General features: G+C 42.4%; 1 protein-coding gene and 1 non-coding gene across 13 annotated transcripts in view; one reads left to right on the top strand and one right to left on the bottom strand.

Annotated features, from left to right (window-relative positions):
• The window catches only part of NCOA6 (nuclear receptor coactivator 6), a 105,799-nt gene that overhangs the window by 14,729 nt on the left and 63,132 nt on the right, over window positions 1-27,938 (top strand). For 10 of the 12 annotated variants that reach the window (XR_009454073.1, XM_059705935.1, XM_059705927.1 and 7 more), the window contains exons 2-3: window positions 20,786-20,889; window positions 26,493-26,774. Coding sequence is in view for 11 of the 12 variants with exons in the window: in XM_059705935.1 (XP_059561918.1) it covers window positions 26,540-26,774 (235 nt within the window). In the remaining variant the exon portion in view is untranslated. Of the gene's footprint in view, window positions 1-2,645; window positions 2,722-5,301; window positions 5,408-20,785; window positions 20,890-26,492; window positions 26,775-27,938 lie in introns of those variants that run through there. The other 2 variants (XM_059705923.1, XM_059705924.1) reach the window with 2 other exon arrangements.
• LOC132240408 (small nucleolar RNA U13) lies at window positions 9,984-10,090 on the bottom strand. Its single transcript, XR_009454317.1, has one exon. It is a non-coding gene; the product is annotated as a small nucleolar RNA U13 (small nucleolar RNA).

Below are 27,938 nucleotides of genomic sequence, written 5' to 3'. Positions count from 1 at the left end.
TCCCTTGCAGCCCTGGACTTGGAAACAGGAAGCATGTATAATTTTATATTCACAAGAACCTCACAAGAGGGTGTAGGGAGGATGGGATAGGATTTTACTTTAGTTGTGCTATGGCAGATTGTCTTGGACAGTTCATAGTTGGCTGTTTATTTAGACACTTTTTAAATGCCTTATAAATTATCCTGAAACATATAAGGCAATCTCTATATATAAAAGGCTAAGCAACCATATGACCAGCCAGTAGGTATGACACCCACTGACCACCAGGGAGCAGATGCTCAACACAGGAGCTGCTGAGCTGCCGTGACTTGGCAGCAGTGGTTCTCGGGTGACATCAGCACCCTGGAACCAGAGAGGAGGGAGCCCGATTCCAGGGTACCTCACCCGAGAACTACCCTCTTGCAATCCAGGACCCCTCAGGGGTGTTAGCCAGTTTCAGCCCAATCCCCTCAGGCCAGGCTGAGGGACCCTACCTGCTGGAGGGACCCCGCTCACTCTGCAGACAACCTTCAAGCCCCAGCACCAGCCCAGGTGCAGCCAGCCAGGAAGGGGATGCAGGAGTTGGCTCCAGGGGGTGTCTGGCCTATCTCACCCAGTCCCACTCTGCTGGCCACCTTCTAATTAATTTCCTTTCAATGTGCACGAATCCGTGCACTGGGGCACTAGTGTGGTTATAAAAGGCCAACTTAATTTCTTAAGTACTGTAAGTATGATATCCAGATTTAGGTTTATAAGGCAGATAATGTTGGAATTCTAAGATTCTTATTTTACAAAACTGCTTAAAACATTTGAATAGAGATATTCATTTGTTAAAGTGAATGCATATAGAATAATAATTAACATTCTTAATAAATAGTCCTTGAATTTTCATAAAGCTAGAAGCAACCTGAGATTCTATTTAGTTTGAGCTTAGTAATTTATCCTCTCATTTTATAATTTAGGAATCTTAGGCCCAGAGAAATTGTGTCCTGACCAAAATCATGCAACAACTTTATGGGAAGATCATGTCTAGAACTCATGGTACATCCTGCCATGCTCAGCCTAGCTCTTTTTCTATTCTGTTACCTGTGTTTTATTTATTTTTATTTTTTAAATATATATTTTTTGATTTCCGAGAGGGAGGGAGAGGGGGAGAGAGATAGAAACAAACATCAATTATGGGAGAGAATCACTGATTGCCTGCCTCTTGCACGCCCCCTACTGGGAATTGAGCCTGCAACCTGGGCATGTGCCCTTGATCAGAATCAAACCTGGGACCCTTAAGTCTACAGGCCGATGCTCTATCCACTGAGCAAAACCAGCCAGGGCTGTGTTTTTGTTTTTTTATTATGCTTTTATATTTTTCCACTTATGTCAATTTGTGTTTTATTATCATAAATAATTTCAGTCTATTCTCAAGACATACCCAGTTGATTTTATAACTAATAATTTGTCATTTGTATGAAAACCTTTAAAAAAATATCTTTATTGGTTTTAAAAAGAAAGAGGAAGGGAGAGAGAAACATCAATGTGAGAGCAAACTATCCAGATTGGCTGTCTCCTGCAGGCCACCTACCAGGATCGAGCCTGCAACCAGCCATGTGCCCTGACTGGGGAATCAATGGCAACTTTTTGGTGCACGAACAATGCCCAACCAACTGAGCCACATCAGCCAGGCCTGAAAACATTTTTATTTATTTTTAATCCTCACCTTTGGATATTTTTTTTCCCATTGATCTTTTGAGAAAGAGTGGGATGGGGAAAAGAGAGAGAGAGAAACGTTCGTGTGAGAGAGACACATAGACTGGCTGGTTGCCTCCCACACGCACCCCGACGTCAAACCCACAACCAAAGTGCATGACCTTGACCAGGAATCAAACCCATGACCCTTCGGTCCACGGGCCCATCCTCCAACCACTGAACCAAACTGGCCAGGGCTGAAAACATTTTAAAAAGTGGATATCGAGGTTAGGAAATCTTTGCTTGGGCATTTGGCTTTATTTACTTTTCTTAATATGAATGGTGCAGCAGTTGTGAACCCAGGACATCTGTGTTTTCCATTTATTTGTGTGCTTGTTTGTTTTTTACAGTTGTCATTTGTAATAAAGCTTTTTCAGAGTATAGGTAAATGTTAAATTAAAAAGTATAATCAGCATACTTACAGTTTTACAACAGAAAGAGCAGGAAAGTGACAAGAAAGACTAAGTCTGTAGCTAATTACATATATGCCATAGGGCAAATCATGTAACCTCTGTGGGACTCTGTTTCTGCTCCCTGCTTAATTAGAATCCTTCAGGGGTTCTCCCCAGGACAAATGTATTGGTTTTTAAATATTTGTTAATTGAAATGTGACATACACAATGTGAAATGCACAAATCATAAGGATGTTGAATTATAAAATGCACCCTATTGTAATCACTACTGATGTATTTTGAAAAGTATCCCTGGGTGATTATGATAAGCTTTCATTGTTAAAACCCTGGACTTGAGACTATAGGTGATCACATGCCTTTTACAACTCTTTCTAGAGTGAAATTAGCAGAAACATGGTAGAGAGAACGAATTTGGGCAATCACGAAAATTTTACTTTGAAGAGGTTTATGGGGCTTATATAGTCTTCTTCTGATGTCTCTCTTCCTGTTTGCCCTTTTTTCCTTTCTGTCTAGGTCCTGGATAGAATGGAGAGGGGTCCTACTGAACCTCTAACTATCTTTTCTGAGAGTGGTCAGAGTTCTTACACAGGTCTGTTGATTCTATGAAGTTGATTTATAAAAGACTTGATTTCTACTTAAAGGATTAAATTAGAAATAGACTTTTTAAAAAGAAGGCATTTTGATCTCAATGTCTGTAGAATATTTTACTTTGGCAAGCTGCATTTGGCCTATGGGTTGGACCCAAAGTGACTGAGTTAAATCTGCATAATAGAAAAGCAGTTTAGTCATGTCTTTTTCTGTTCTGTTGGAAATATGCAATATGGAAGAATTCTTTATTGACTACATGGAAAGTACCAAGAAAAGATGAAAAGTTGAATATCTTAGTTGTCCATGATTCTGGAGGGGATTGAAGGCATGGATAAATCCAAGAAGGAAAATATTTGTTTGGTCCTCTTTCTGATGTTCTCAGAATTGATAACATTGGGGAAAAAATCAAAGCTATCTTGCAAGTCTCTGATTCAGAGGAGAGCAAGTATATATAGTCGGTTTTTGTTTTGTTTTGTTTTTCACTCATCTACTTCTCTTATCACCATGAATGAACTTTATCATTAATCAGTCATAAAAACTCTAGCTCAGTGATTTCCCAAACTTGTCTTCACATTCCAGTCACTGATGGAGCTTTGCAAATTACTTATGCCTTTGTCTCCCTTCCTCCCCACACCCAACCCCTTTGGGATTTTGTTCTTTAGTTGGCCTGGGAGTATGGCCTGAACTTTGGAATTTTTAAAAGATGCTTAGGTGATTCTAGAGTGCAGACAGGTTTGGGACTTATGCTCTAGCTGGTTAAAGCAAATCTGGCCACTATGCAGTTTATCATTTTTTCCATAATTATTTAGGTAAATAATTAGAATCTTGCACTTTAAATCTTTTTTAAAAATATATTTTGTATTGATTTCAGAAAGGAAGGGAGAGGGAGAGAGAGATAGAAACATCAATGAGAGAGAATGATTGATCGGCTGCCTCCTGCATGTCCCACACAGGGGATCAAGCCGGAAACCCCCTGCATGTGCCCTGACCGGGAATCAAACTGTGACCTCCTGGTTTATAGGTTGACGCTCAACCACTTAGCCATGCTGGCTGGGCAAGAATCCTGGGCTTGAAACCTAAGTTTTTACTAGAATGTAAGCTTTATAAAAGCAAGTACCATGTCTTTATTTTCTTCGCCATTATATCTTGAGCTTTTAGAACAATACCTGGTATTTGAATGTATATGTGTGTGTATGTGTGTGTGTGTGTATATATATATATATATATATATATATATATATATACACACACACACACACATATATATATATCCCACATTCAAAGGCTGTTAAATCGCATTGTTTACCCATGTCTTCAGAAAAAAATCACTTCCACTGTCGTGGTAAACAACCTGCTTCCCTATTTATAATGGTCTGGCCCTCTAGCAACTTCAGTGCGAAATTATAGCTAATTTGCCTACAAACGTCAGGTGGTCATAGTAATCTGGCACTCAGTGTATATTGCATGCTTAATTTATTTGTTGAATGAGTGAATGAACCTATCAGTCTCCAGTGAGCTGAAAGTGTGCTTTAACTAATACTTGAGTGGTCTGAGATATACATAGAGTGGGGTGATGTTGGCTCTGTCACTTATTAGCTGTATGACCTTAAGCAAGTTTGTCCTCTATGCCTCAGCTTCCTCATTTGTAAAATGGGGGTTATAGGATCTATTCCATGGGGTTGTAAATGGGGGTTACAGTATCTATTCCATGGGGAATAATTGAGTTAATAATGCAAAGCACTCAGAGCAATGCCTGACACATAATAATGTTCTGTAAGTTTTAACTACTGTAGAATTCAAGAAGCCCTGGTTTCTCAGCAGTTTGGGTAATTTATCTGTAGAATACTGTTAGAGGGATAAGGTGGAATAATGAAATCAGCTGCATTAAATGTAGTTAAATCTTGACTAAGAGGTGATTTTTTTTTTTGTCAACTTAATGAGGCATAATTTACATACAATAAACTGCATGCATGGTGGTGTTTTTTTTTTCTCATAAATTTAGTTCTTTTATTTTAAAGTTTAAAAGTTACACAAATAATAGATACTTATACATAGGAAAATGTTTTGAACAGCTGCATTGCTATTGGAGTGACTCTTACAGAGTTAGAATTATGTCTGGTTTTGGTTTCTGTATTTTAACTCTGGAGTCAGAGAAATCCTTTAATCACATATCATAAATAAATAAATAATGCTGCAATGAACATAGGGGTGCATATATTCTTTTGTGATGAGTTTTAATAATGTACTTATTAGTTTATAGTATTTCTTCTGAAACAATCATCACATCAAGTACAGAAAATTTTCAATTCCCTAAAAAGTTTCTATACTCTTGATTTTCAATCTGTCCCTCCCAGCGCCCCCATTTTTTAGAATTTTGTATGAATGCATTCATACGTTATATTTTCTTTTGTGCTAGCTTTCACTCAGATAATGATTTTTATATTTATCCATGTTGTTGCATGTATCAGTAGTATTTCATTCCTTTTTAATGCTAAGTATTGCTTTGTTGTATGGATATAACATGTTTGTTTATCCATTCACCTGTGTTACTGTTTTTTAAATATGTTTTTATTGATTTCAGAGAGGAAGGGAGAGGGAGAGAGAGATAGAAACATCAATGATGAGACAGAATCATTGATCTGCTGCCTTCTGCACGCCCCCTGCTGGCGATCAAGCCTGCAACCCAGGTGTGTGCCCTGACTGGGAATCAAACTGTGACCTCCTGGTCAACACTCAACCACTGAGACACACCGACTGGTCTGTTTCTGGCTTTGATGATTATGAATAAAGCTACTGTAAGCATTTCTGTACAAATCATTGTGTAAACATGTTTTCATTTATTTTGGGTAAATCTCTAGCAGTGGGATTGCTGGGTTGTATGGTATAGTACAGGGGTGGGCAAACTTTTTGACTCAGGGCCACAATGGATTCTTAAACTGGACCGGAGGGCCGGAACAAAAGCATGGATGGAGTGTTTGTGTGAACTAACATAAATTCAAAGTAAACATCATTACATAAAAGGGTACGGTCTTTTTTTTTTTTTTTAGTTTTATTCATTTCAAATGGGCCGGATCTGGCCCACAGGCCGTAGTTTGCCCATGGCTGGTATAGTATCTAACTTTTTAAGAAATTGCTGAACAGTGTTAAAGGAGGTGAGTATTCAGCAGGATTTCCAGTCAGGGTGCAGTTACTTTTTTAAATTTATTAATGCATAAAAAAATTACCACAAATTTAGCTTCTTAATAAAACACATTTATTGTGGCACATTTTCATGGGTTAGGAATCTGGGCACAGCTTAGGTGGGTCATCTGTTTTAGGGTCTTTACAGGCAACAGATAAGGTGTCGGGTTTCAAGTCTTGTCTCAATGCTTGACTAAAGAAGGAACTGCTTGCAAGCTCACTTGGTTTGTTTTGGCAGAATTCACTTCCTCAAGGGATGTTGGATTAAGGGCCTTGATTTTTCACTGGCTATTGCCTGCAGGCTGCTCTCTGTTCCTTGCCATGTGGCCCGGAAGGCAATATACAGAGCCTTCTAGGGCAACAGTTGCCAACTGGTGGTCCGCGAGGTCCGAAAGGTTGGCAACCACTGTTCTAGGGAAATAGAAGTGTCCATCTTTTATAAACTATCTAGAGGCCTGGTGCATGAATTCGTGCACCAGTGGGGTCCCTCACCCAGGCCTGCAGGATTGAGCCGAAACCGGTTCTCCAACATCCGCCAAGGGGTCAGACCAAGGGACCCCACCAGTGCACGACTGGGGCCAGGGAGGGATGCGAGAGTTTGGCCAGTTGAGGAGGGACCGTGGGAGGGCTCCAGGGTGTGTCCGGCTCATTTCACTTGGTCCTGATAGGCCGGACCCCAGCAGCAAGCTAACCTACCAGTCAGAGCGTCTGCCCCCTGGTGGTCAGTGCACATTATAGCAAGCGGTTGAGTGGTCTTAGCATATCATTAGCATATTACGCTTTGATTAGTTGAATGGACAACCAGACACTTAGCATCTACACTAATAAAAGAGAAAAATGGTAATTGGCGTACGATGATACCCTTTTCATTGGCTAATCAGGGCTATATGCAAATTAACTGCCAACTATGATTGGCAGTTAACTGCCAACTATGATTGGCAGTTAACTGCCAACTAAGATTGGCAGTTAACTGCCAACTATGATTGGCAGTTAACTGCCAACTAAGATTGGCAGTTAACTGCCAACTAAGATTGGCAGTTAACTGCCAACAAGATGGCGGTTAATTTGCATATGTAGGCACAATGCAGGGAGGCGAAAGGGAAAGCAGGAAGAAGCCCCCTGCCACTGACAGTGATCGGAAACCCAGGGGGGAGCTAAGAGCTGGGGGCAGGGCAAAGGCGGCCCTGGGGCCGCCTTTGCCCTGCCCCCCAGCCATGATCGGAGAATCAGGCGCCTTTTCTGCCCTGGCCAGTGATAGCAAAAAGTAGGGGTGGAGCCAGCGATGGGAGCTGGACACGGTCGAAGCTGGCAGTCCCGGGAGCTAGGGGTCCCTTGCCTTGGCCTAAAGTGGAGCCCACGATCGCGGGGCCGCTGCAGCTGCGGGTCCCCGCTGCCCGAGCCGGACGCCTCAGCCAGAGGCATTAGGCCTGGGCAGGGGCGGAGCCTGCAACCGCAGGGAGCTGGGGGTCCCCTGCCCAGGCCTGACACCTCTGCCAGAGGCCTCAGGCCTGGTCAAGGGGCCGATCCGGTGATTGGTGATCGGAGGGTGATGAGGGTCAACTCCTCTGGCCGAGGCATCAGGCCTGGACGGGGGGCTGAGCCGGGGATTGGGGGGATATGATGGTCCCCTTGCCCAGGCCTGAAGCCTGGGTCAGAGGCGTCAGGCTTGGGCGGGGGGTGGAGCCAGCGATCAGAGGGAGATGGGGGTCCCCTGCCCAGACATGATTCCTGGGCCAGAGGCCTCAGGCCTGAGCGGGGGCCAGAGCCAGTGATCGGGGGGAGATGGGGGCCCCCTGTCCAAGCCTGACACCTCTGGCGGAGGCGTCAGGCCTGGGCAAGGGGCCGACCAGGTGATCAGAGGGTGATGGGGGTCTACGCCTCTGGCCGAGGCATCAGGCCTGGGCAAGGGGCAGAGCCAGTGATGGGGGGAAATGAGGGTCCCCTGCCCAGGCCTGACACTCCCCCCCCCCCCCCAGTGCACGAATTTCGTATACCAGGCCCCTAGTATTATATAAGATCATGGAATTGACATCCCATCACCTTTGCCATACTGTGTAGATTAGAAGCAAGTCACTAGGAGCCCACATTCAGAGAGAGGATATTACACAAGTGTGTGAATACTAGGAGGCAGGAATAATTGGTGATCATCTTAGAAGTCCATCTACCATAGAAAGCATGACTTAGTGCCAGGCTGGGATTAGATAAACATTGGGCGGCGGGGGTGGGGGGGGTGGGGGGGGAGAAAAGTGGCATGTGAAATTTCCTTTATCTTCCCTCTGTCAAACTGTATCTCTTACTTCTCTCTACCTTTCACATTAGCCTCTCTTCCCTTCAAGAACAGAGGCATAAAGGTCATTCCCACAATGAGATTTTTTTTTTAATCCTCACCCGAGGATGTGTTTATTGATTTGAGAGAGAGACAAAGGGAGAGAGAGAGAAAGAGAAATATAAATGTGAGAGAAACATGGATGTGAGAGAGAAACATTGCTTGGCTGCCTCCAGAATGTACACCTACCGGAATCAAACTCCCAACCTTTTTGGTGTATGGGACAACTCTCCAACCAACGAAGCCACTGGCTGGGGTTTGAGTACATTTTTTTTTTTATATATTCAATTACGGGTTTACTGAATCATGTATTGTTTAGATATGTGTTTTAAAAACATCTATACTAATAAAAGGGTAATATGCTAATTAGGCCAGACATCTTCCAGACATCCTGGACAAAGCCACGGTGGCAGGGGCCGAGGCAGAGGGAGTTGGGGCGATCAGGCCGGCAGGGGGGAGCAGTTAGGGAGCGATCAGGCTGGCAGGGGGGAGCAGTTAGGGGATGATCAGGCTGGCAGGGGGGAGCAGTTAGGGAGCGATCAGGCTGGCAGGGGGGAGCAGTTAGGGGGCCATCAGGCTGGCAGGGGAGGGCAGTTAGGGGGCCATCAGGCTGGCAGGGGAGGGCAGTTAGGGGGCCATCAGGCTGGCAGGGGAGGGCAGTTAGGGGGCCATCAGGCTGGCAGGGGAGGGCAGTTAGGGGGCCATCAGGCTGGCAGGGGAGGGCAGTTAGGGGCGATCAGGCCGACAGAGGAGCAGTTAGGGGGTGATCAGGCCGGCAGGCAGAGGCGGTTAGGGGCAATCAGGTTGGCAGGGGAGCAGTTAGCATCAGGCCAGCAGGCAGAGGTAGTTAGGGGCAATCAGGCAGGCAGGTGAGCGGTTAGGAGCCAGTGGTCCCGGATTACGAGAGGGATGTCCAACTGCCAGTTTACGCCCGATCCCTGGGCCTAAACTGGCAGTCAGACATCCCCCAGGGGTCCTGGATTGGAGATGGTGCAGGCCTGGCTGAGGGACGTCCCCCCCCCCCCACACACACACATGAATTTTGTGCACCGGGCCTCTAGTGTTATATAAATTGAGAGCGATACAAAAGTAGAATACTATCATGAAGCACCCATGTACCTTTTACCCAGCTTCAACAATTTATTTTCAACTTTAGCAGAATGAACATTCTGGGCTGGGTAATTCTTTGTTTCAGAGACTGTCCTGTGTATTGTAGGATATTTAACAGCATCCTTGACCTCTATGAGCAGTACTCCAAATATAGTAAAGATATACTACATTTTATTCATTTAATAATTGATGGACATTTGGGTTGTTTCCAGTTATAAATAAAGTTGCTATTTACTTTCATAGTCAAGTCTTTGTGTAGATATGTTTTCATTTATTTGAGCTAAATACCTAGAGGGATATTGCTGGGTCCTATGATAAGTATATGCTTAACTTTATAAGAAACTACCAGGTTGTTGGTACCTTTTTATATTCCCATGAATATGAGAGTTCCAGTTGTTCTATATTCTTGTCAACACTTGATATTAATCATTCTTATAAATTCTAGCCATTATAGTAGGTGTGTTATTTCTTTGTGGCCATATGTTTTTTGCTGTTTGTTTCTTTTTTTTCAATTACAGTTGACATACAATACTATATTAGTTTCAGATGTATAACACAAAGATTAGACATTTATATTATTTGCAAAGTGATAGCCCTGATAAGTCTAATACCCATCTGACACCATATCCGGACTGTTTTTTCCCTCACATCACATGGGTAATGTCAGATGGGCCAAAGTCGTAACAAAGTTTGTGGGAAGCAAATCTCACATATGTGTGTGACCACCACGCTTATGAGCTAGCTACAAAAGGATCCCCATAACTATTTTTATAACTGGCAATTTATACTTCTTAATCTCTTCACCTTTTTCACTATTCCTCTAACCCAGCCGTGGGCAAACTACGGCCCGCGGGCTGGATCCGGCCCGTTTGAAATGAATAAAACTATTGAAAAAAAAGACTGTACCCTTTTATGTAATGACTAGAGGCCCAGTGAACAAAAATTTGTGCACTCGGGGGGGGGGGGGGGAGGGGTCCCTCAGCCCGGCCTGTGCCCTCTCGCAGTCTGGGATCCCTCGGGAGATAACAACCTGCTGGCTTAGGCCTGCTCCCGGGTGGCAGAGGGCAGGCCCAATCCCTAGGTGCAGCCCCTCGTTGGGCTCAGAGCAGGACCGATTGGGGAGTTGGGGCGCTGCCCCTGTCATGCACAGAGCAGGGCAGATCGGGAGGTTGAGATGCCACCCTCAGTCACGCTCAGGGTAGGGCCGATTGGGGGGTTGGGACACCGCCCCCTGTCACACTCAAGTGGGACACCGCCCCCTGTCACACTCAAGGCAGGGGCGATGGCGAGGTTGCGGCGCCACCCCCTGTCATGCACAGAGCAGGGCCCATCAGGGGGTTGGGGAGCTCCCCCCTGTCACTCACAGAGTAGGGCTGATAGGCGAGTTGGGGCACTGCCCCGTCACACACAGAGCAGGGCCCTTGGGGGGGGGGGTTTGGGGTGCTGCCCTGTATTACCCACAGAGCAGGGCCAATCAGGGGGTTGGGGCGCCGCCACTGTCACACTCAGGGCAGGGCTGAAGGGGAGGTTATGGCTCTACCCCATCACACACAGAGCAGGGCCCATGGAGGTGGGGGGTGGTTGGGGCGCCACCCTCTATCACCCACAGAGCAGGGCTGATCAGGGGGTTGGGGCGCCGCCACTGTCACACTCTGGGCAGGGCCAATGGGGAGGTTATGGCTCTACCCCGTCACACACAGAGCAGGGCCCGTGGGGAGTGGGGGGGTTGGGGCGCTGCACCCTGTCACACACAGAGCCGCAGGGCGATCAGGGGTTTGGGAGCTCCCCCCTATCAGGCACAGAGTAGGGCTGATCAGGGGGTTGGGGCGCTTTCCCCTGTCACAAACAGAGCAGGGTGGATAGGGAGGATGTGGGCCCGCCCCCTGTCACACACAGAGCCGCAGGGTGATCAGGGGGTTTGGGCGCTGCCCCCTGTCACGCTGATCCCGGTGCCGGGAGGCCTCGTGGCTCTGCTGATCCCGGTGCTGGGAGGCATATTACCCTTTTACTATATAGGATAGAGGCCTGGTGCACGGGTGGGGGCCGGCTGGTTTGCTCTGAAGGGTGTCCTGGATCAGGGTGGGGGTCCCCACTGGGGTGCCTGGCCAGCCTGGATGAGGGGATGATGGCTGTTTGCAGCTGGTCACACATCCTTCAGGGTGGGGGTCCCCACTGGGGTGCCTGGCCAGTCTGGGTGAGGGGCTGAGGGCTGTTTTTAGGCTGGTGGGTGACTGAAGTTCCCAACTGCTCCTTTTTTTCTTTTTTTTTAAAATTCTGGGCCAGCTTTAGCTCTGGCTCCAGCTCTGAGGCCTCTGCTGCTGAAAGCAGGTATCTGGTTTGTTTGGGTTCTATAATCGAAACTCTGTATCAACTCCAGCTCTGAGATCCCGGCTCGCTGAAAGCGGGTTTCTGGGGTTTTGTTTAGCTTCTATATTTGTAACAGTGTTTCAAACTGCAAGCTCAGAGGCCGGCAAGGCAGGCGGGGAACGTTGGTTTCCTCCGTCACTGAAGCAAGCAAGTCTCATGTTAGCTTCAAGCTGCCTGGCTGCCGGCCGCCATCTTGGCTGGCAGTTAATTTGCATATCTCACTGATTAGCCAATGGGAAGGGTAGTGTTCGTATGCTAATTATCATGTTTCTCTTTTATTAGATAGGATAGATATATAAAATATTTTTTTCTTTTCCCACAAAAAGAAGCATATTATAGTCAATGTTTTACTCCTTGTATTTTTTTCTCTGAACAATATATCTTGGAGATCTTTCCATATCAGTATATTAAAAAGCATCCTTATTCTCACTGCATTTCACTTTTATTGCATGTACTATAATGTAATCAATCTCTGTTGATGGACATCTAGGTAATTTCCTATATTGCTATTACAAACAATGCTTTAGTGAATAACTTTGTGTATATGTCATCTTGTGTGTCTGTAAGGATCACTAAGCAGAAGTGAGATCTCTAGGTTAATGGTATGTATAATTGTAATTTTGGTAGATATTACCAAATTTCTGATGTTACATCAATTTGCACTGCTACTAGCAATAAATGAGAGTGCCTACTTTCTCATAACCTTGCCAAGACAATGCATCATCAAATTTTTGGACTTTTGCTAATCTGATGAGTGAAAAATGTTTTTTTTCTTCTTATGCATGACATTCAGCATCTTTTCATATGTTTAAAGTTCATTTGTATTTCCTTTTCTGTGAATTTTCTGATTATATCTTGTGTTCATTTTTGGACACAATAATTTGTCCAAATTATTGTTCTTTTCATTTTATGTATCTTACATATGCACACACATACATACAATACCTATAAATACAGTATGCTTTTTTCCTATGCTTATATATGGGAAATTTGCTTTTTTATCAGTGATATGACTAAATATTTTGTCTCTGCTTTTTAAAAAAATTATGATTTTTTTTTTCCTTGCAGAATTCTGTGATTTTTGTGTTTGAATTTATCAATCTTTCTTTTATGCCTTTAGATTTTGATTTGTAGTTACTAAAACCTTTCCCACTCCAAGGTTATAAAAATTTCTTCTGGTCCTGGCTGGCGTGGCTCAGTTGGTTGGGCATCGTCCTGTGCACCAAAGAGTTGCCATTCAGTTCCCAGTCAGGGCTCATACCAGGGTTTCAGCTCAATCCCCGGTAGGGATTGTGGAGCATGCAGGAGATGGCTGATCCATGTATCACTCTGAAAATGATGTTTCTCTCTCTCTCTCTCAAAAAAAAAATATTTTCAAAAATAAAGGAAACTTACTTTCTTTAAAAATTTTTTTCTTCTGGCCTGGCTGGTGTGGCTCAGTGGTTGAACGTTGACCTGTGAGCCAGGAGATCACAGTTCAGTTCCGGTCAGGGCACATGCCTATGTTGCCGGATTGATCCTCAGTAGGGGCTATGCAGGAGGCAACCAATCAATGATTCTCTCTCACTATTGATGTTTCTATCTCTCCCTCTCCCTTCCTCTTTGAACTCAATAAAAATACATTAAAAAATTTTTTTCTTCTGTACTTTCTTCTAATACTTTTAGGGTTTCATTTGTTACCCTGAAGTTTTAGAACTATTTGGAGTTATCTTGAGGTGAGGTAAAGCTCTAATTTTTTTTTTCAATGTGGCTACCTAGTTCTATTTAGTGAAAAATACATTTTTCCCCTTTATGACATATTAAAATTCCACTGACTATTTATATTCCAGTACCACACAATTTCAATTATTAAGACTTTATGTTTTAATACCTAGTAGGAGGAGTCCCTTTATTACTCTGATTTTTCAGAGTTTGCCTGACTTGTTTCCATATGAATTTTGGAGTTAGCTTGTTTATTTCAAAAAAGAAGTTTGCATTTTTATTGGGATTGTTAAATTATTAACTAGGGAGAATTGATATTTCTGAATCTTTTTGTCCAAGAATTTGGTGTGTCATCCTGTTTTCAGATCTTGTTTGTATTTGGATCCTTCATTAGTGTTTTTAAATTTTCTTTTTGTAGCTTTATATTTACTTTTTTCCCATTGATTTTTAGTGACAGTGGAGGGGGAGAGACAGAGCGAGAAAAACATCAATGTGAGAGAGATACATTGATTGGTTACCGCCTTCACAGGGATTGAGCCTGCAACCAAGGTATGTTCCCTTGACGGGAATCGAACCTGGGACCATTCAGTCTGCAAGCCGATGCTCTATCCACTGAGCCAAACTGGCCAGGGCTGCTACATATTTTTTTAAAATATATTTTTATTGATTTCAGAGAGGAAGGGAGAGAGAGATAGAAACATCAATGATAAGAGGGAATCATTGATCTGCTGCCTCCTGCATGCCCGGGCGGGAATTGAACCATGACCTTCTGGTTTATAGGTCAACGCGTAACCACTGAGCCATGCCAGCTGGGCGGGTTTTCCTCTTCTGATCAAGAATTTTGTCAAATGTCTTTAGTATCTGTGATGATGAACATATGATTCCTTTCCCCTAGTTTTCTAATACTGAGCCTTTGGTGCATTCCTAGAAGAAACTTCAGTTGATCATTGTGCATTATTATTCTTATACTCTTGTATTCTTTCTTTTTATTTATTTCTTTTTATTTTCTTTATTGATTAAGGTATTACATATGTGTCCTTATACCCCCCATTAACCCCCCCACACTCATGCACTCACCCCCCTAGTGTCTGTGTCCATTGGTTATGCTTATATGCATGCATACAAGTCCTTTGGTTGATCTCTCCCCCTTACCCCCACCCTCCCCTCTCTTCCCTCTGAGGTTTGACGGTCTGATTGATGCTTCTCTGTCTCTGGATCTGTTTTTGTTCATCAGTTTATGTTGTTCATTATATTCCACAAATGAATGAGATCATGTGATATTTCTTTCTCCAACCAACTTATTTCGCTTAGCATAATGCTCTCTAGGTCCATCATGCTGCTGCAAATGGTATGCGTTCCTTACTTTTTACAGCAGCGTAGTATTCCATTGTGTAGATGTACCACAGTTTTTTAATCCACTCATCTACTGGTGGGCATTTAGGCTGTTTCCAAATCTTAGCTATTGTAAATTGTGCTGCTATGAACATAGGGGTGCATATATCCTTTCTGGTTGGTGTTTCTAGTTTCTTGGGATATATTCCTAGAAGTGGAATCACTGGGTCAATGGGAGTTCCATTTTTAACTTTTTGAGGAAATTCCATACTGTTCTCCACATTAGCTGCACCAGTTTGCATTTCCACCAGCAGAGCACGGGGGTACCTTTTTCTCCACATCCTCACTAGCACTTGTCATTTGTTGATTTGTTAAGGACTAGAGATCCTGTGCACAAAATTTGTGCACTGGGGGGGTGTCCCTCAGCTCAGCCTGCACCCTCTCCAATCTGGAACCCCTCGAGGAATGTCCAACTGCCCTGTGGGATCAGTCCTAAATGGGCAGTCGGACATCCCTCTCACAATCCAGGACTGCTGGCTCCCAACTGCTCGCCTGCCTGCCTGCCTGATTGCCCCTATCTGCTTCTGCCTGCCAGCCTGATCACGCCTAACCACTCCCCTGCCAGCCCGATTGCCCCCAACTGCCCTCCCCTGCAGGCCTGGTTGCCCCCAACTGCCGTCCCCTGCAGGCCATCTTTTGGCCACATGGGGGCGACCATCTTGTGTGTTAGAGTGACGGTCAATTTGCATACTGGACCTGACTAATTAGCATATCCAGTTGTGAGTAATTAGCATATCTGGGCTAATTAGTGTATCCCCCTCTTATTGTATAGGACTGGAGGCCCGTTGCACAAAGAGATTCGTGCAATAGGCCTTCCCTTCCCCTGGCTGCTGACACTGGTTTTCCTCCAGCACCCAGGACCCAGGCCTTCTCTCCGGACGGAGCCTTCAGTCTTCGCTCTGCCGCTTTGCCCCTATATATGCAAATTAGCCGCCATCTTTGTTGGGTTAATTTGCATACTCTCCTGATTGGCTGGTGAGCATAGCGGAGGGACGGTTAATTTACATGTTTGTCTATTATTAGGTAAGATAGCAATTCTGACAGGTGTGAGATGGTACCTCATTGTTGTTTTGATTTGCATCTGTCAGATGATTAGTGACTTTGAGCATGTTTTCATATGTCTTGGCCTTCTGTATGTCCTCTTTCGAAAAGTATCTATTTAGGTCTGTTGCCCAGTTTTTTGATTGGATTGTTTATCTTCCTTTTGTTAAGTTTTATGAGTTCCCTGTAAATTTTAGAGATTAAACCTTTATCGGAGATAACATTGGCAAATATGTTCTCCCATGCAGTGGGCTTTCTTGTTGTTTTGTTGATGGTTTCTTTTGCTGTGCAGAAGCTTTTTATTTTGATGTAGTCCCATTTGTTTATTTCCTCTTTAGTTTCCATTGCCCTAGGAGCTGTATCAGTGAGGATATTGCTTTGGCATATGTCTGAGATTTTGCTGACTGTGGATTTCTCTAAGATTTTCATGGTTTCCTGTCTTATGTTTAAGTCCTTTACCCATTTTGAGTTTATTTTTGTGTATGGTGTAAGTTGGTGTTCTAGTTTAATTTTTTTGCATGTATCTGTCCAATTTTCCCAACACCATTTATTGAAGAGACTGTCTGACTCCTCTTGTATTCTATTTAAAATTTGACTTAGAAATCTTGCCTCAGTGTGAGAGAGATTGAGCAGTATAAGAGAGATTGATCTGTAACTTTCTGCCTGAAGTTTGTTTCAATTTTTATGCTCATTCTGTATTTGCTTCATAAGAAAATTGGAAAGTTTTCTTTCTTTTTGTATACTGTGAAACAGTTTCAAATCATTAGACTTAATCTGTTCTCTACTGGGTTAATAGTGTTTCCATTAATTCTGTGCATGGCACTTTTGGGGGCATTATCATATTTACATAAGCCAGCAATTTTCAACCTTTTCATCTCATGGCACACTAACTAATTACTAAAATTCTGCAGCTCACCAAAAATTATTTTTTTGCCGATCTGACAAAAAAATATATGTATAATATTTTATTCATTTACATCAGACAGCCGTTGTGTTGACTGTTGTCGCTTTTTTCATTTGATAATCTAAGGCAGTGGTTCTCAACCTGTGGGTCCTGACCCTTTGGGGGTCGAACGACCCTTTTACAGGGGTCGCCTAAGACCATTGGAAAACACATATATAATTACATATAGTCTTTGTGGTTAATCACTATGCTTTAATTATGTTCAATTTGTAACAATGAAAATACATCCTGCATATCAGATATTTACATTACAATTCATAACAGCAGCAAAATTACAGTTATGAAGTAGCAATGAAAATAATTTTATGGTTGAGGGTCACCACAACATGAGGAACTGTATTAAAGGGTCGCGGCATTAGGAAGTTTGAGAACCACTGATCTAAGGGAAAAGAGGTCATTGCTCCTGACTAAGGTTTTGCATGTTTTAAAAACTCATGTGGCACACCCATTGAAAATTGTTGACATAGACAGATGTGAACAGAAGCCTGAGTAAAATAGTCTCTTTGGTCTTTTTAATTTTCTTTGTGTCTGTGGCTCTCTTATTTTTTTTAATGTATTTTTACTGATGTCACAGAGGAAGGGAGAGGGAGAGATAGAAACATCAATGATGAGAGAGAATCATTGATCGGCTGCCTCCTGCACGCCCCACAAAGGAATCAAGCCCGCAACCCGGGCATGTGCCTTTGGCTGGAATCGAACCTGGGACCCTTCATTCCGCAGGCTGGCGCCCTATCTACTGAGCCAAACTGGCTAGGCCTCTTATTTCTTATTCTATATATTAGAGTTATCTCCCCACTCACTAGATTAATTAGTGGTTTAACTGTGTTACTGATTTTTCCCCCAATGTACCAATTTTTAGATTAATTTATTAGTTCTGCTAATGTTTTTCTACTTTCTCATCAATTTCTGCTTTCACCTGTATTAATTCCTTTATTTTGCTTTCTTTCAGTTTACATTATTAGTTTCCCCCCTAACTTTTTGAATGGATATTTAATTAGTTTATTTTTCATTTTATTTTGATAAAGGTATTTGTGACTGAATAGTCTTCTTTGCTGATTTGATTGTATTCTTTAGGTTCTAATATGTAATATTTTCCTTATTGTTTTCTAGAAATTTTGCAATTTTCATTAATTTTTTTAACCCAAGTTAAGGTTTTGTTATTATTTTAAGGTAGAAAGGCCTTTTTTTTTAAAATTTCATTTTAAATTTATAATTTTAATGCTGGTCATCAGTTTTATCCTATTGATACTTTTTGGGTTAATTGAAATTTTCTTTATGGCTTTCTTGAAGCTTAATTTTTATTAATGTTCCATGAAGACTTAAAAATGGCATTTTATTGAATTAAAAAATAATTAAGGGGTCGTTTTTTCTCTAATAATTTATTAATATACAGTATATATATTCATCTATAATTTTGAAATTATAAAATCAGTATTTGGCAGTAATGTAAAACCAGAATAGCAAAGTTAAAGATATTGTAAATAGATATTGTTTTATTAAGCAGGAAATTTTTTCTGAGGCATGCCAGAAAAAAATTATGTACTTTTTATACATAATTTCTGTGTGTATAATAAGGAATACTTTAGAACTTAAACTGAAAATTCAATGAAGAGTAAAACATATAGATATTATCCTATCTAATAAAAGAGAAACATGGTAATTAGCGTACGTCCGCTACCCTTCCCATTGGCTAATCAGCGAGATATGCAAATTAACTGCCAGCCAAGATGGCCAGCAGCCAGGCAGCTTGAAGCTAACATGAGGCTTGCTTGCTTCAGTGACGGAGGAAACTAACGTTCCCCACCTGCCTTGCCGGCCTCTGAGCTTGCAGTTTGAAACATTGTTACAAATATAGAAGCTAAACAATACCCCAGAAACCTGCTTTCAGCGAGCCGGGATCTCAGAGCTGGAGTTGAAACAGTGTTTCGATTATAGAACCCAAACAAACCAGATACCTGCTTTCAGCAGAGGAGGCCTCAGAGCTGGAGCCAGAGCTAAAGCTGGCCCAGAATAAAAAAAGAAAAAGAAAAAAAGGAGCAGTTGGGAGCTTCAGTCACCCACCAGCCTGAAAACAGCCCTCAGCCCCTCATCCAGATTGGCCAGGCACCCTAGTGGGGACCCCCACCCTGAAGGATGTGTGACCAGCTACAAACAGCCATCATCCCCTCACCCAGGCTGGCCAGGCACCCCAGTGGGGACCCCCACCCTGATCCAGGACACCTTTCAGGGCAAACCAGCCAGCCCCCACCCGTGCACCAGGCCTCTATCCTATATAGTAAAAGGGTAATATGCCTCCTGACACCGGGATCAGCGTGACAGGGGGCAGCGCCCAAACCCCCTGATCGCCCTGTGGCTCTGTGTGACAGGGGGTGGGGCCACAACCTCCCTATCCGCCCTGCTCTGTTCGTGACATGGGAGGCCACCCCCACCCCCTAATCAGCCCTGCTCTGTGCCTGATAGGGGGGAGCTCCCCAACCCCCTGATCCGCCCTGCTCTGTGGGTGATAGAGCACGGCGCCCCAACCGCCCCCCACGGGCCCTGCTCTGTGTGTGACGGGATAGAGCCATAACCTGCCCATCGGCCCTGCCCTGAGTGTGACAGTGTGCGGAACCCCAACCCCCTGATCCGCCCTGCTCTGTCTGTGACAGGGGGCGGCGCCCCAACTCCCCTATCGGCCCTACTCTGTGAGTGACAGGGAGGAGCTCCTCAACCCCCTGATCCACCCTGCTCTGTGTGTGTGGGGGGAGTTCCCCAACGCCCTTATCAGCCCTGCTCTGTGGGTGACGGGGTGGCGCCGCAACCTCCCTATCGACCCTGCCTTGAGTGTGACAGGGGGCGGTGCCCCAGCCCCCCAATCGGCCCTACCCTGTGTGTGACTGAGGGTGGCATCACAACCTCCCAATCTGCCCTGCTCTGTGCATGACGGGGGTGGTGCCCTAACTCCCCAATCGGCCCTGCTCTGAGCCTGACCAGGGGCTGCACCTAGGGATTGGGCCTGCCCTCTGCTACCCGGGAGCAGGCCTAAGCCAGCAGGTCGTTATCTCCCGAGGGGTCCCAGACTGCGAGAGGGCACGGGCCGGGCTGAGGGACCCCTCTCTCCCCTCGAGTGCACAAATTTTTGTGCACCGGGCCTCTAGTAGATATTATAAAGTTGGAAAAAACTAAATCTATACTTTATGAAGCTTAAAAATGAATTTTGAAATCCTATTAGAAGTGCATTGTTTTTTGTTTGTTTGTTTGTTTTTTAATTTGATTCACTTTAATAACCTGGAGTGCCAGGAGGAGGGGCTGGTTTTTGTGTGTTTTGTTTTGTTTTTTGTTAATCCTCACCCAAGGATATTTTTCTCGTTGATTTTTTTTTTTTTTTTTTCAGAGAGAGTAGAAGGGAGGTAGGGAGGGAGGGAGAGAGGAAAAGAGAAATATCAATGTTAGTGAGACACATCAATTGATTGCTTCCTGCATGCACCCCCACTGGGGCAGGGATTGAACCTGCAACCCAGGTATGTGCCCTTGACCAGGAATCGAATCTGTGACCCTTTGGTGCTCAGGGCTTATGCTCTAACCATTGAGCACACTGGCCAGAACTAGAACAGGTATGTCTTTTATTTAGTGTGTATACAGAATATTTTGGTTTTGGCACCAAGTATCTGCAAACAGTGCAGCATGATGTTAATTTATTTTAATTTAACAGATTGAAAAATGAAGGTATAGGAAGGACTCTAATGCTTAGGGTCCCAGTTTCATGATTATTATTAAGTGAAACTGGTATATGTCCCTTAGTTTGCTTCTGTACTCTGAAAGCTTGTTGATGAATGGTTTAGATCTCAGAAAAAAACATGCTTAAAGAAAACCCTATTTTAACATTGTTTGGAGATATTTGGTTGACTTGATAACTTGTGATATTTACATTAACTTCTGTTGCAAAAATAGGTTACCTGTGTAATTTCTATATAATATTGTAACTTTCTTTTTCTTTTTTTTTAGAATTTTTATTTGGACTACCTTGAAATATAGTCCCTAAAAATGCCAGCTTGCGTGGATGTAGAGGATGACCTGGATAAATGATAAAAATTAAAAAAGATATTTTGGTGAGTAAAACCTTATGTAAGAGAGTGGATATGGCTCGGCTTAATTCCAAGCAATGGGATGGCTGTACCATTACATAGCAAGTGAAAAACTGTTTCCTTCACCATCTAGTGTTTTGTCAAAGGTTAAGATAGTTTTTCAACCAGATATGGGAGACTTCAGCATATTTAAAGAAACGAAAATTCACTAAGTTTGAACCTTCTGTTCTTCTGGGATTAAGAGATTGCTTAATCTCTTTTTTCTTGAAGAGTCCACAGACCTCCCAAGAGGTACATCATAACACTTAAATGCATTTTAAATATCTGGTTTCCTCCAGCAATACACCAAACCCACATCGTTCACTCAGGCCTAGTGCTGTTCTAGTCAATCACATGAGTCATACCTGGATTGTCAGACTTAATTAGAAATTGAAAACTGATGGCTTGTGGGCCATATGCAGCTGGAGTGTGTTTCACTTGGCCCATAGAGTATTTTCAAAAATGTAAATCTCTTTGAAAATCTGGAGATTTCACTAAATATATGGATTTTTGTCTTTCCTTAAAATTCAAAATATCTGTTATTTCTGGGCCTTTACAATTCTTCCCATCATTCCAAAGGAAAATAATAAGCTGGGGCAAAGTTGTAGGTGCTCATCATAGATGGGTATTCAAGTTTCCCATTGCTCAAACCATTCATACAGTATGTGCAAATGCATTTAATAGCCAGTGTTCTTCTCTTATTTATTTTACCTGCCTGACTCCAATAGGTATGTGAGTTTTTGATAATCTGATGTGGATAATAGTGTCTTTTGTCTTTTGCTCAAATGGCAGCCAAGTCAAATAATTTGAATAGCCTGTGACAATATTTTACCGATTATTCAGCTACTTGCACCAGGTAAAAATTCTGAAGAGAAAGGACTGGTGCAGATAGCTAAATATAACTAGAGGCCTGATGCATGAAATTTGTGCACTGGGGGGGGGGGTGTCCTTCAGCCCAGCCTGCACCCTCTCCAATCTGGGACCCCTCGGGGGATGTCTGACTGCCGGTTTCGGCCTGATCCCACAGGGACATCCCTCTCACAATCCGGGACTGCTGCTCCCAACCACTCGCCTGCCTGCCTGATTGCCCCTAACCGCTTCTGCCTGCCAGCCTGATCACCTCCTAACCACTCCCCTGCCAGCCTGATCGACATCTAACTGCTCCCCTGCTGGCCTGATCGCTCCCAACTGCCCTCCCCTGCTAGCCATCTTGTGGCTGTGGGCATCGCCATCTTTGAGGGCATGGCAGTCAATTAGCATATTCTCTCCTTATTGGCTGTGGGCATCGCCATCTTTGCGACAGCATGAGGGTCAATTAGCATGTTTCCTCTTTATTAAATAGGATACTAAGAGGCCCAGTGCACAAATTCGTGCATGGGTGGGGTCCAGCTGGCCCACCCTGATCGAGCAATCAGACCAGGCCAGCCAGGGTGAGGGGCCACAGGCAGTTGGCCGGCCAGCCCCGCCCCCTGGTCAAACTCCCAGTTGAAATCTCTGTCGAATTCCCAGTTGAAGGGACAGTTTACATAATAGCCTTTTATTATATAGGATGATATAAATATGTTTTTTAAGAAACTTTTTATTATGAGCAATTGTAATCATATATAAAATTATGCTATAAATAATACCTATATACTCATGACCTATTGTTAACCTATATTAACATTTGGTTTTGCCATATTTGCTTAATCTATTTTAAAGTAAATTACAGATAGCATGACATTTCACCCCTAAATGTTTCAGTATGCATCTCTTAAGAAATGATAAGAACATTGTCCTGTGTGACCGCAGCAACATTATTATCACACCTAACAAAATTAGTAATAATTTCCTAATTACCCTAAAAATGTGCTTTACATCTTTCTTTCAAACCAAGATTCAATAAAGGACTATACACTCCATTTGATGTTTAAGTCTTTTAAATCTCTTTTAATGTAGAATAGTTTTATCTACCTTTTACTAAGAGGGCAAGCTAATTGTGCTACAGAAATCCTATATTCTAGATTTGCCTAATTATTTTTTCATGGTGTTAAATTGTTCCTTTGTCTCCTGTTAAAAACTTGCTAGATTAAGTCAGCCTGCGGACTAAAGAGTCCTGGGTTCAATTTCAGTCAAGGGCACATGCCCGGGCTGCCGGCTCAATCCCCAGCATGGGGCGTGCAGGAGGCAGCCAATCAATGATTCTCTCTCATCATTGATGTTTCTGTCTTTCTCTCTCCCTTGCTTTCTGAAATCAATAAAAATATTTTTTTAAAAAAACTTGCTAGATTCAGGTTAAACATTTTTGGCAAGACTGTTTCATAGGTACTAAGATTGAACATTGTGTTCAGGTAGTGACAGTTCTTCCATTGTAAAGTTATTTTTCCCATTAACAAGCAACAAATCTGGGATGATACTTTGACATCATGTGCTATCCAGTTGTGTGTGTGTTTTTCACATAAAATTTTATCTTTATTAATGATCCTTGCCTGAATTATTTTATTAGGAATTTCAAAATTATATTTTTAAAATGATATATATATTTTTTACATTTAAGTTGGCATTCTTCTATAATAAAGAGCTTTCCTTCATTAACTGGAGCTATTTAGGTACCCTGAAATGATTTCATTTACAAATCTATTTCATTCTACCTTGGAAATGTAGCATAAGTAATATGCTTATTTTTAAAATTTCTCCTGAATATCACATTTTTTTCTTAGATTCCTCATAAAAATTCAAAAGAGCTCCAGTAAGAATTGAAAATCAATAAGTAGCCGAAACCGGTTTGGCTCAGTGGATAGAGCGTCGGCCTGCGGACTGAAAGGTCCCAGGTTCGATTCCGGTCAAGGGCATGTACCTGGGTTGCGGGCACATCCCCAGTGGGAGATGTGCAGGAGGCAGCTGATGGATGTTTCTCTCTCATCGATGTTTCTAACTCTCTATCTCTCTCCCTTCCTCTCTGTAAAAAATCAATAAAATATATTTAAAAAAAAAAAAAAAAAGAAAATCAATAAGTAACCTAGAAATTTATTATGTGAGTGAGCAAGATAACTGCTATTTAATCTTAGCAAACCCAGAGAAATAGCACATATTATCTTTTGATAGATGACCATAAGTGACCAAATGCGTCCCTTGAGATAGCTATAGTCTGTTTTCTCTCTCTAAGAGTTGGTTGCTGAACTGCATTTCAAACTCAAAGATTAGTCATTATTTTTATATGAAATCCTTATTAATAGATTTTAAGTGGAATCTTCTCAATGAAGTTATCTAAAAGAAGTTACTTTAAAAAGTTTTCTGGAAAGAAGATCAACCATTTTTTTCATAGCCTGCCTTTCAGTTTCTTGTTTTCTAAGCACTTGTGTAGTGCCCATAGGTGTTGTTAAACTGGTAATTCCTGAATTTAAATTAACTGACTTGTGTATCTGCCAGTAGAGAGCTTTTCAAATCTTGATACACAGCCTTATACCATGACCAATGGCCTCCTTAGAAGACCGTCAAAGTCCAGGTTTTTCAGTTGGTTTCCTTCTTCCCAATTAAAGGTTCTTTTGGAAGATGTCTCTTAAATTTTAAATTCTCTTCTTACAGTTGTTTCAACTTTGGAACAGCTGCTAAATAGCTACCATTTTTCATGCAGTTTAAGCAATCACTTTTTCTTGCTGAGCAGCAGCTTTTAAGCCCTAAAAATCTTTTTAAGCTTTGTTTATTTACCTTTACTAGTAAAGTTCTTTAAACTCTGTAAAATGCAGATGGCAGTTGACTAATGGCAGTGGTATTTCTTTTTAAAAATATATATATTTTATTGATTTTTTACAGAGAGGAAGGGAGAGGAATAGAGTTAGAAACATCGATGAGAGAGAAACATTGACCAGCGACCAGCTGCCTCCTGCACACCCCCTACTGGCGATGTGCCCTCAACCAAGGTACATGCCCTTCAGTCCGCAGGCCGACGCTCCATCCACTGAGCCAAACCGGTTAGGGCAGGGCAGTGTTTTTTCTGAATGCTGTTGTTTCTTAACCACTCAATCTCACTGTTCCTTATTGATAATTATAATACCAGACTATAAGATGCTTTGATCAAATGTCAAAATTTCCCCCCATCCATATTTACTTATAACATAGGACTTCCCCTCCTCCCCCATAAGATTGCTTAGATTCATTTTTGAAAAGCATTTTCTCTTGAAGTTTATTGATTATTTCAAAGAACAAAGGTTAATACATTTCTCCATTTATTCAAGTAATATAACCATATTACAGCATATTTAGCTGTAATATTTAGCCTAGCACAATTATTGTTTGCATTTTAGTGTATTGATTTTCAGTCCTTTTTTCTTATCCGTCTTAAAAAAGAAAACATAGTTGTAATTATAGTTTATATAAGAATTTGTTTTTTTTTAATCCTCACCTAAGGATATTTTTCCATTGATTTTTAGAGAGAGTGGAAAAGAGAGGGAAAGACAGAGAGAAGTATTAATGTGAGAGAAACACATCGATTGGTTATCAGTTGCCTCCCGCATGTGCCCCAATTAGGGACCGGTATGGGGAGGAGCCTGAAACCAAAGTATGTGCCCTTGACAGGGAATCGAACCTAGGACCCTTTGGTTCACAAGCCAACGCTCTATCCACTGAGCTAAGAGGAGGGCTTTAGAAACTGGCTTCTTGGAAACTTGTCAGGACAGGAGTAAGGCAAGTCTTGGGGAGCACCTTGTGTTGTGAGGTCACCCAAAGGTTTATATAAATTCTCAAAAAATACTTGCTTTATTTTCTTTTTTATTTATTTTTAAAAATATATTTTTTGACTTCAGAGAGGAAGGGAGAGGGAGAGTTAGAAACATCAATGATGAGAGTCATTGATCGGCTGCCTCCTGCACGCCCCCCACTGGGGATCCAGCCCGCATGTGCCCTTGACCAAAATTGAACCCTGGGCCCTCCGATCCTCAGGCCGACGCTCTATCCACTGAGCCAAACCAGCTAGGGTTGTTCTATTTTTTTATGATCTCTTGTTCTCTCCTCCCCATACTCTAGACTTACAAAGAGGTAGCATCCTATATAATAAAAAGGTAATATGCAAATTGACCCTAATGGCAGAATGACCTGGAACGACCAGTCGCTATGATGTGCACTGACCACCAGGGGGCAGATGCTCAACGCAGGAGCTGCCCCCTCGTGGTCAGTGTGCTCCCACAGGGGGAGCTCTGCTCAGCCACAAGCCGGCTGATGGCTGCGAACACAGCGGCGGTGGCGGGAGCCTCTCCCACCTCCTCAGCAGCGCTAAGGATGTCCGACAGGCCTAAGCCGTCAGTCAGTCGGACATCCTCTGAGAGCTCCCAGGCTGCCAGGGGTATGTCTGACTGCCAGCTTAGGTCTGATCCCCTGGGGAGCGGGCCTAACCCAGCAGGTGGACATCCCCCGAAGGGTCCCAGACTGCAGGAGGGCGCAGGCTGGTCTGAAGGCCCCTCCCCGTCCCCCCTCCCCCCGTGCACAAATTTTGTGCACCAGGCCTCCAGTATAACATAATGGACATAAATACAAAATAAAAAGAACTATGAATTCTACATTGTTGATTATATAATTATGCATTGCCATGCTTTTTCTCTATTCTCTTTTCAAAGGTTTTCTTTTTGTCCACTTGGCACTTGCTTCTGGAATAATATTCACCATGGTTTTGGATGACCTTCCAAACTTAGAAGACATCTATACTTCCTTGTGTTCATCAACAATGGAAGACTCAGAGATGGATTTTGACTCTGGACTAGAAGATGATGACACAAAAAGTGATAGTATTTTGGAGGATTCCACAATCTTTGTGGCCTTCAAAGGAAATATAGATGATAAAGACTTCAAATGGAAATTGGACACAATATTGGAGAATGTGCCCAATTTGTTACACATGGGTAATTTGCTTTAATTACTTTTGCCTTCTAAGTATTTGCCCTTCTATGACTATCTTGAGTTTTACAATGTAAAATTTTGCTGTACTGGTTTGAAAGACTCATTTTATTTTTTATTTTTCTATTTTTCTTGTGGAAATAATTTTTCTTTTATTTATTTATTTATTTTTTTTATTGCTTAAAGTATTACAAAGGGTATTACATATGTGTCCATTTTATCCCCCCGCCCTAGACAGTCCCCTAGCCTCCCCTATTCCCCAGTGTCTTATGTCCATTGGTTATGCTTACATTGAAAGACTCATTTTAATTGTAAAGTTGGAATTTTAGGATTTTTTCCCCTTTTTTTTTTTTAAAGAAATGCTATTGTGTTTCTTTTAAGTTCATGGAGAAACTGAACTTAACATAGCAATACGTAAATAACCTGCTCTAGTGGATAGGAGTAAGTCTCAAAACCCAAATATATTTATTGTTTCTAACTCTCTGGCCTTCAGTTTCCTTATGTATAAAATGAAGAGTTTAGACTGGATCTTTAAGTCTTTTACTCCATGGTTCTACTTAAAGTATGCTTGAAATTGGTTCTTAAACTTTAGATCAGAGGATACTAACCAACAGCCTACTGAATCCAACCATAAGCCGCATCTTTTGGCCCACTTTCATTTTTTTGTTTTGTTTTGGTTTTTTAATTTTTTTAATGTTTGAATTTCACTGCCAATGCTTTAAAATTTTAAATATTTTACATAAAAATTCACATTTTGGATTTGTCTGTAAAAATGGAAAGATCTGATAGCTTTGTGCTCTTTCTCTGCCCCAGATGATGCTGAATAGCACCAAAGCCAGCCCCTCACCTCATCACAATTTCCATCTGATCTCTTCACACATTTAGATTACTGTCTTGGTCTTGTGGCCATTTGTGTTTTTGTTTTGGGGCAGTTTGGCACTTTATTTTATTATTTATTTATTTATTGTTTAAAGTATTACATATGTCTCCTTTTTCCCCGATTGACCTCCCCCCCCCCCATTGTGTTTTTGAATCTTAGTTTAGGTGTTCTCCATCTTTCCTGGTTGGACAGTTATGTAATTCCTTCAGACATAGTGCAAAGCCTAGGTTTTATCTTTCTATCACAAATCTTGATTTGATCAAGTGCTCATTAGATTTTTTTAGGCATG

The sequence above is a fragment of the Myotis daubentonii genome, chromosome 8 (assembly GCF_963259705.1).
Source record: "Myotis daubentonii chromosome 8, mMyoDau2.1, whole genome shotgun sequence".
Taxonomy (NCBI): Eukaryota; Metazoa; Chordata; class Mammalia; order Chiroptera; family Vespertilionidae; genus Myotis; species Myotis daubentonii.
This window is presented reverse-complemented; position numbering and strand designations above follow the sequence as displayed.